Consider the following 9,818-nt stretch of genomic DNA (forward strand, 5'->3'; position numbering starts at 1 on the left):
TGTAGTTTCCATTTGTCAGGACGTCATTCACATGCATTTGTCTTGGATATTCTGAGGAGTGGAGTGAATGTAGTAAGGATAGTTGGAGTCGATGGCTCCTCCTTCTCCATCAGTTTATGATTCCGGTTTGTCTCCTGCCATCTCAGGCAAGTTTCTATCGCAGGTTTACAATACCATAAAGAATTTGATGTTTTGTAAACTTGTAATCTTTCATTTAATACGTGAAGTTAAATACAGGGGAAATCACAAATAAATTAGGAACTAAAACAAAATATGGACCTAGATAAACGAGATAAACATCAACTTAAATATCAATCTAATCTGATAAGATAATGACTATCTACTAAGATAAGGATTTCCTTTAATATTTACATATAAATTCTGTGAATGGCGTCGAAGAAACTTTTATGGTATTTGTATATGCATAAAGTATCGTACAATCTAACCATAAGATCAAAGTGTAGAATGCAACCCAACATATACCTAATCACCTAATGAGAACGTGTTCTTCAGGAAACAGGGCCAGTATCTCACATATGCTATGATCAGTTTGCAGAATTAGTCCATGTAGATGGAAGCCGATTTGAGGTCACGTTCGGCATGTTACGAACATTAACGTCAACAGGCAGCATGCGGTATTCGATATCAAGGTCTCGGAAGACTTTAATCATTTCCTCAACTAAAAGAGCTCTTCGTTGCCATCTTTCACCCATGTCTTGGAAGTTTATACGGTGTGAAAGCCATATCGATATCTTCAACCGATTCATGTCCTCTACATCTCTCAAGACAATCATAGGTGCAGGGTACCAATGGTCACTTTTCTTCTCAATATAGCTGCAATCACCACAAACCGTTATTGAAGATTTCTCAGAAAAATAGCTATTTATAATTTCAAATTATCTAAATAGACAATCATTTGTTATTCAGCATCACTTCTAAACTAAAAGGAAAAATGGCCAGTTACTCACATTCAAATACTTTATGTAGTCCAAAAAAGAAACTATCATTATGTATAGTGGGCATTTACTCTATATAGACATCATTTATTCATTAACCACTTCAGAAAAAAGATTAGTATGGAGGTATACCTTGTTATCCTCTCTTTCATTAGAGAAATCTTTTCAACAGGGGTTGATACATGTACACAAAATTCCACAGCATCTCCCATATCAGGACTTCGGTAGTAATTGGCAATGAACTTTGTGGCCAATACACTGTTCGGATATATAATTTTCAGGTTATCGTACCTCAAGAAAACCGTTGTCAATATATTCATTTCCTCGACCACCATCTGCAATCCATAAGGTTAAAAATTACAACCATAACAAAAACAAAATCTATAATGGCAATGTGAAAATTTAAGGTTTAAATGCCAAAAAGATTTTGGCAGTATAACATCCTACTTTCATTTCTTCTTATTACATTATTGTACTTGAAACATCTATAACCGATTAAAGAAATGATATTAAAATATAAAGTAGATAATTTCACGACTATAATTAGATATTTTTCAACATAAAATGTCCTTATTAGAAAAAAAAAAATGGAAGGTACAAGTCTGTTATAGAAAAGAAATGAAAGTAAGATCCTATACATACAGTGATAAATGAAAGTATGCCATTATCTCTTGCATTTAGCTCAATAACGTACTTTTGCATATTATAGCATCCTACGTTAATTTATTCCTGTTACAAAGTTGTACTTTGAAAATCTAACCAATTTTAGCAATGTTCTTAATACACAAACCGATTCTCACTGTTATTATTGGATAGATTTTTCAAAATATGACATCCTAAAAATATATAATTGAAAGTACAATGCTATAAAAATTGATTAGATTTTCTTAATTACAAAATTTTAATAGGAAGAAATGAATGGGGAATACTACAAATGGATAAATAAATGGAATTAAGTTGTTATTTCTTATGTTTACCTGAACACCGTCGATTTCACAACGATCACCCACATCAAACGGATGCATTACAAACAAGAAAATAATGGCTTCGAATGTCGTCTTGCATGTGTTACCAAACACAAACACAACCAAAAGCAACTGAGAACTTAGGAATATAAGAAAATGTGTAGTTGCAACTTTAAGTATAAGAAGCCAGATCACAATTATTATGAGCCCAACAGCCATATTCAACATTTGATGGAGTTTATTTACGGCTGTCTTTGTGTCATTCAGAGACAATGCAAGAGCTCTTCTTTCTCGAAATACATTAACCTAAAAAACAAAACGAGGTTTTAAGAATTCCGTTGAGCTAAATCATCGTTGAGTATGAAAAAAAAGTTGATCATAAAGAAGAAAAATGGTCGTACCACCCAGTTCTTTAGAATTGCCTTACTGATTCCCTTGGTTTCACTTTCGCAATCAAAGAGTCGGATTGCCTTCAAGGCTTCATCACCTCTTAGAAAACGCATTAAATCCGCCAGATAAATGCGTCTGTGCAGGCAAAGAACAAGTTATAGTGAAAAGATAATCCGTAAACTAAAAATTACGTAATGATTAAGTGCAAGAATTAGCAGTTTATTTTCCTTGATTAGTTTATTATAACATCTTACTTTCGTTTGTTCCTATTACAGCGTTGTACCCGGTTATAGCAATGTCATACAAATAAAACGCTATTTTCACTACTATTATTGGACAAAATTTCAAAATTTAATGTCCTAATAAGAAAAAAAAATTGAAACTATAATGCTACGATTGGGTAGATTTTTCAAAATACAATGGTAGGAAATTATTTGGATGTACAACGTTGTAACATAAGTGAAAGTAGGATATTATAATACATGAATAAAAGAAACTATGTTGCTACTTTTTGTATTTAGCCATCATGGTAATGAAAAAGGATTTTAAAATCACAAGTGAGCTCTAGGCACTACAATCTTTAAGGTAATTGATCTAGGTTGTGTTTTTATATGGGACCAGAGGACAAAGTTTCCAGGGCTAGTATCTACGATGGAAGACGAGGGCATTCACGTCTTTTGCACAAACGAAAGATCGAGAGCAAGTCCACGTCCTATCTTTTTTGGTTGTAATAAAAACTTTCAATTTTTGTCCTATATATTCACATCGTTCTCATTGCCACTCCCAATCCAATACATGCCAAACATAGTTCAACATGTTTTCTCCTGACATGTCCAACAAACGGACCTTAAAGAGAAATGGTTAACTTATCTCCAGAGATCCTAACATGTGATACCTATGGATCGACCGATCCCAAATTTATGTTCATGTTCTCCACAAATAAAAACAGACTACAAATCTGCTAAGTTTTCCGACAAATTTGAACACGAAACTGGTAATCACAACATGAATATTGAATATAGAACTTACTTGGAGCCTCTCTTAGCGACATTACAGAATATTTTCTTGGCTGCAACCTTAGCTTGCTTTTCATTCGTGATCTGCAACATAGACTCATCCTCACATGCCGAGCCCAGTTGCTCATCTAAAGTAGATAACACTCCTGTTCTAACAATATTCATCAACCTTTTCATGTTCCAAGCCGATATATTCTTCTGATTTAGCCTATGTAAGTGATCAATCGTGATCCCGTCTTCAACCTTCTTAGGCATGTTAACTTCGGAAAATTTACCACTTTTACCAGCCATGGGAGTATTGGTTCTTGGAGTTCCAATAGACCTTCCGCTTTTCTTGAATATATTGGCCTTAAGATCGGGTGGCAAAGTAGCACCCGCGTTCTGAAGCTTTTGAACCTCCGCTATTATCCGATCTTCCTCTTCCCTTTCTTGTTGAATCTCAACCAACGGTGGACCGGAAAGGGTTTCGATTACATATTGATTAAATAGAGATTCATGAATCCGATCAAAAAACGTGCTCACATGGAAAGAGGAAGCAAGAACTTTGACTAACAACGTTTTCAACAGCCAAACAATCGTACCCACCAAGAGACATACCCAAATCTTGGTCACATAAGGCAAAACTTTTCCCTTCATCATGTGTTCGACTCTCTGGTCGAATATAGATTCCCAAGCAATCAAAACTAACCCTAACCAAATGCAATTTTGAACAGCTTTTCTCAAACCGTATACAAAATACAAAACCCTTTTACGCAGTAAGAAATTTCGTTCTATCAAGATTACAAGAACCCTAATCACCCAACCAGAAACTAATCTTCCACATATCAAAACCGATATCATAACCTCCCATTTCCATAATACAAGATCGTAGAGTTTCTGATGCTTTAGGTAAGGAATTGTGAGTGTACAAAGCAAAACACCAAGAATCCCGATTAAGCTAAATAATTGGAGTAAAGTCCATTTGCTATACCTCATTTGCTTATACCCATCTGGCAGATCATCGTCCAAAAATGGATCATCTTCATCGATTTCACTACCAACTTTCCCTAATTTTGATGGTGTACTGGACCTCTGATCTATCTCCGGCTGATCGATTAACCTAGAATTTGTTCTAGTCCGCAGCAAGGTCGATTTTCTCTTGAATGAAGCATTCCCGGAGCAAAACACCACTTCTTCTCCACCACCACCACTACGACCACTACCATTGGATCGCTGCCGTGCTGGTTGTGGCTCAATCACCTCTTCATGAAACGAGACTCTAACTTCCTTGGGCGTAAGTATGCCGTAGTTATTTGGACTCTCGGCTATCCTCGATAAGGCTCCAGATTCTTGCGGCGACGTCGTTGCAGATGTTAAGAAAACCAAATCATCAACATCTTTCGAGAAATCGTAACTCGAATCTCTCCAAACTGTGTTGGGGTATTGCTGGTCTATAACAGAGCTGAAACTGTATGACGCCAGCTGTGCTTCTTTAGTGAAAGGAATATTGGTGTTTGTACCCTTTCGGATGTCTGTCCGGTGTTCACCGGAATCCGGAAGCGACGCAGATGGAAACATGCTGGTACCAGCAATGGTGTAATCGTTTTGGTGAACTGGGATTTTCTTTTCTTCAGGGTCCATCTGTGGTTCGTATTCTGATGATTTGTCGAGAGATTTTGTGTATTTGTAGATGAAATGTAAAGGGATTTGGCGAATTTAAATAAGAAGTTTAAGACAGACACTGTGCACCAAAGCAGATGATGAATCATTAAAAGAGAAGCAGCTACTGATTTTCAAAAAGAACAACGCGGTTTTTTTTTTTTTCTTTTACGAGGGAAAACCAAAGAAAACCCCTCAACTTTATGTCAGTTTGCACGTTTAACACCCACCAAAACATTGTTTCAGATAGAACCCTTGAGTTTTATTTTGAGATAATGACTTAAAAGGGTAATGTATTTTTCGTTTTGTACACATAAATTTTTTTTGTCCATATTTTTACATTAAACTTAATTTTGTTTGTCCATATCTTACCCTTATGACCGGTTGGTGTGGGTTTAGCCGGTTTCCGGCGGTTTTTGTATTTCCGGCGAGACTCCGGTCATCTTCTCCGGCGAGTCTCCGGCCAATATTATTTTTCCGGCAAGTTGTAACACACACAAGTAAGGTTTTGATTTTTTAGATTAACAACTCAAGAACACACACATCACACCAAATTTCGATTTTCAAATAAAAAACACAAACACACACACCTCACTTCTTGATCGTCGTTCTTATCAGCCACCACTACCACCAAGCCCTTCTTCCTCCTCCCTCATCTCTCTATTAACAACTCAGTTACGTTTTCTGGGTTTGTTTATCCAAGCAACCCAAGCCACCATTAAAATCGTTTAATGTACAAGCTTCAAGTCACCATTAAAACCAAGACCTTCACCACCACAAACCCAAATCCCGTCTCAAGCTATCTCCGACAACCTCCAATCAAACTTCGTTGACGAGTCCTTCACTTTAGACGATTCCCATTCGTTTTGCTCTGATGGTTAAAAGTCAACAAAGTACAAACTATGCAACACAATGTACAAGCTCGTCGATACATTATCCTTTGAACCAACACAATGGGAGAGGAGGTTGCAATCAAAATCAAAGAGGGTAGGTGTCGATTGCAGTGAGAACAAGAAAGAGAAGGAGCATGTGATCGATTCTTTTTGTTGTTCGGACGCTTGGAGATCGAGTTTGAAAGAGAATGGGAGTACCCTTCTTGTTTGGTTCTTGTTTTCGTCGGAGCGCACACAAAGTCACAACAAGAAAAGAAAAAAGGGAGAGGTGATACACGTAGACAATTGAAGAAGCTGTGTGGGCTGGCATATTCTCTTTTGTTGGGCTACAGAGCACACACACTGTTTTATAGTGTAACATTCCATTATTTAGGTAATTTTACATTTGACCCTTATTATGTTAATTGTTTTCAAAATGGTCCCTTGGCACTTAAATGAGAAAAATGTGGGTTGCTTGCTTACGTGGGGTGTACTCTATGTACGATGGGCATACGTGACGAAGACTCAAACCCTAATTTTTAGGGTTTGGACCCTATTTGATTATAGTTAACTCCCAAGACCCCCTCCATTCATCAGCCTCCATCCACATTTTCGTCCTAAGCAACCCTAATTCCTTGTGTGTGCATTTCTAGCTTGAAAGTGTGCTTTGTGGTGTCCTTGGAGGAAGGAGAAGGAGAGGAATCCATCTTAGAAGAGTGAAGCACTTTGGATCTAGAAGTATCTTTCCTTCAAGCTTCATTTGAAGGTATAAAGCTCTGAACTTGTTGGTTATTCCTTTAGATCTAGTTAGAGGTGGAGTTTTGTGCTTACTAGTCCCATAGTCTTGGTCCATTTGAGTATGAGCTACGCAATAGCAAATGATTTGTCCTTCTGCATGTTTTAGGGTGTCTAGAGTGATAAAAATGGAATCTTGATTGTCCATATCCCTCCATGCATGCTCTTTAGTGGTTTTGACTTTGTGTTAATTTAGGGATTTGGTATTGGGCACTTAATAGCCATGCAAGATCATAAAGTTGGAAACTTTATGTGTAACATCCCAAAATTTCAAATAAAAAGTTTCTTTTTAGCTTATTCTAAAATATCCAATAATCATGTCAAAACAACCAAGAGTGTATCATAGTGAAATAACATCATAATACAAATCCCAAAATCACATAATCCGAAAAAGATGCGCAGATGCAGTGCGATCAAGGCAGGCCCTTCCCCTTCGAGTTGGAAGTACCTGAAACATAAACTGAAAATCGTAAGAACAAATCTTAGTGAGTTCCCCCATAATACACCATACCATACATACATAACAGTCAAAACATAATTGCGTTTATTTCACCCCCTTCGGTCTCTTTCAACTGGTATTGGGTCTATTTCACCCTCTTTGGTCTCTTTCAACCGGTACTGGGTATATTTCACCCCCTTCGGTCTCTTTCAACCGTTAACGGGTCTATTTTACCCCTACAGCTAGCATACAATCATAACAACAAGAGTCACAGAGACAACAAGCACATACAAGCATAGAAGGACATTGTCTATAATCAACTAAACATAATTCAGTGGGATGTCATTGGTTCCTTCGACCCACGAGTACAGTGAAGGAAACTCACCTAAGTCTGAAGATAACAAATCACACTCGGACTGCCGAATCGTGAAGTCCTCTTACTAAATCAAAAATAATAGAACCCTAATTAGCAATTAGGTCATTTACCCTACCTGAGAGTCTAAATCCTAAACTCCGGGTTTAAGGGTAAAAGGTTGATTAACCCTTCCCTTATTGGGCCTAACATACCAAGGCCCAAATCCAAATTAGCCCAAAGTCCAAAAGACATCCCATGCCCAGAACGGTCCCTAAGTTCATAAAGGCCCAACACAGGAAGGCTTGCGGCCCAATAAGGGCCCAAATCCCTAAGCCCAAGGTGACCCGAAACTAAAAGCCCAAAAAAAACTCTCGGGTGAGTACGTTAAGCATACTATCAGTACACCCGGCGTACTCGAGTGCTTCGCAAGGTTGGGACCCAAGGTGCGTACGCTCAGGGTACACCTACGTACGCCCCAGTTGGCCATAGCTTACTTTTAAGGTCTTAATTCATTAAGGCCTAACGTCCAACTTCAGATCTAAGCTTAATAAAACGTATTAAGCCATAAAGTTGCAAACTTTATGCTTTTGCATGCCTCAAAAGGTTCCAAAGCCAACTTAAACACTTTATCCTCAAATAATGGACACCAACCTTTGCATGGTTCATCATGATCCATCAAGATGATATTTTTATGCATCAACACCATAAAAAATGATAAGATCTGACATTCTAAGATCCTGGGGTAGCTCATACTCACAATAATGACTCAAAGGACCCTAATATAATAAAAGAAAGCCCTAGACTAAATCTAACACATAGAGTCATCAAGGTAGGAGCTTTATACCTCCAACAAGTTGGAAAGAGTGATTAGTCTATGGATCTACAAGCTCCCTCTTGTCCAATGCTTCTCTACAAGTCTTCTTCTTCTTCAATATGCACCATACACACCAAAACACACACTCAAAGGTCAATCTCTTTGGAAAATGGATTAGGGTTTCGAGGTATAGCTCAAAGAGGAAATGGAGGCTGATAAGGTGAGGGATTGGGGAACTTAATGTATTTAAATAGAGTGAACCCTAAAAATTAGGGTTTTCCCCTGACTGACGTATGCCCTGCGTATGCATGGGCACGCCCAGCATACCAGGGAGACACCCCGCCTCATGCATGCATTGGAGTATGCCCGACGTACCATATGTACGCCAGGCGTACTCGGGTCCAAGAGTCCAAATGAACGAGTGTAGTTAATTAACATTTATCTGACATATCGAGCGTTACATTATGATTAAGAACATCATTTGGGACTAGGTTAGGGTTTTGAACGAAGTGTCAGAATGGATTAAGCACTTATTAGAAGGGAAGCTAGCAGACGCGTACGTTGGGCGTACCTTATGGTATGTTGCAAGTACATGGTCAAATCCCTGTAATCTGGTCAAATGCGTATTACACTATACGTACAAGCTGAGTACGTTCGACGTATTGAGATGAGTTGACTCAGTTGGCCCCCTTTGACTTTTGACTTTGACCAGGATTTTGACCAAGTTGACCTAGAGGTATTTTCGGTATTTTGAGTTGTAGACTGCGATTTGGTCATTGTTTATTGTTAAGGTGATCGATAGGGTTCGTATTCAGAGCAACGTGTTGTTCAGCTATTTCGTCAGTCTGTGAGGTGAGTTTTCCTCACTGTACTTATAGGTCGAAGGCGCTAATGTCGACCCACTGGATTAGGTATCTTGGTATATTGTATTGATGTTATGTTGAGTATGCATTAGATTGATAGATCTGTATGATTACCTGAGTTCACTGAGTATGTGTTAAACTGGTAGATCTATATGAGTATCTGTGTTGCTGGTTATTGATTGTTATTGTATATGTCGACATGTTATGGTTTTTTGGGTTGAGGCGGTCTAGCTTTGTGCTGAAGGTCAAGACACGCGGGGCGGTCTAGATAGACTGAAGGTCTGCAATGCGGTCCAGTCAAGCCGAAGGCCCGGAGAGTGGTCCAGATAGGTTGTAGGCCTAATGAGGCGGTCCAGTCATGTTGAAGGCTCTGAGGGCGGTCCAGATAGGCTGCAGGACTTAAGAAGCGGTCCAGTCAGGATGAAGGCTCACGTATGCATGTTGTTATTGTTGGGTTTTATGTACTATAACACTCCTATGGTGTACATACAACTCTAATGCTATTGTAACACCCGATTTTGAAAGTGTTCGATTGTGTATTCGGAGGCTAAGGGTATAAGCATAATATGGCGATTCGGTCTTTTAAAGGTCTCGGGTCTTATTCGGAAGGTTGTAGGGCTCGGGTGCGGAGCTGGGAGCGTAGCGTTTCTCATCACCTTTTTGTGGATATGAAGTTTGTAGGAAACAGACTTAGAATAAAGAAGTTATAGTACTT

At 38.5% G+C, this 9,818-nt stretch overlaps 1 protein-coding gene across 1 annotated transcript; it reads right to left on the reverse strand.

The window, feature by feature from the left end:
- Positions 1 to 293: 293 nt before the first annotated feature.
- LOC145158931 (mechanosensitive ion channel protein 8-like) lies at positions 294 to 5,028 on the reverse strand. Its single transcript, XM_079077792.1, has 5 exons — positions 3,341 to 5,028; positions 2,323 to 2,446; positions 1,934 to 2,227; positions 1,089 to 1,291; positions 294 to 834 (listed from the first exon to the last, which is right to left on the reverse strand). The coding sequence occupies exons 1-5, from the start codon at positions 4,945 to 4,947 to the stop codon at positions 546 to 548; spliced, it is 2,517 nt and encodes an 838-aa protein (XP_078933918.1). The 5' UTR covers positions 4,948 to 5,028; the 3' UTR covers positions 294 to 545.
- Positions 5,029 to 9,818: the final 4,790 nt, after the last annotated feature.

Source organism: Lactuca virosa, chromosome 2 (genome assembly GCF_052849685.1).
Source record: "Lactuca virosa cultivar CGN04683 chromosome 2, Lactuca_virosa_CGN04683_v6, whole genome shotgun sequence".
In the NCBI taxonomy this organism is placed as follows: Eukaryota; Viridiplantae; Streptophyta; class Magnoliopsida; order Asterales; family Asteraceae; genus Lactuca; species Lactuca virosa.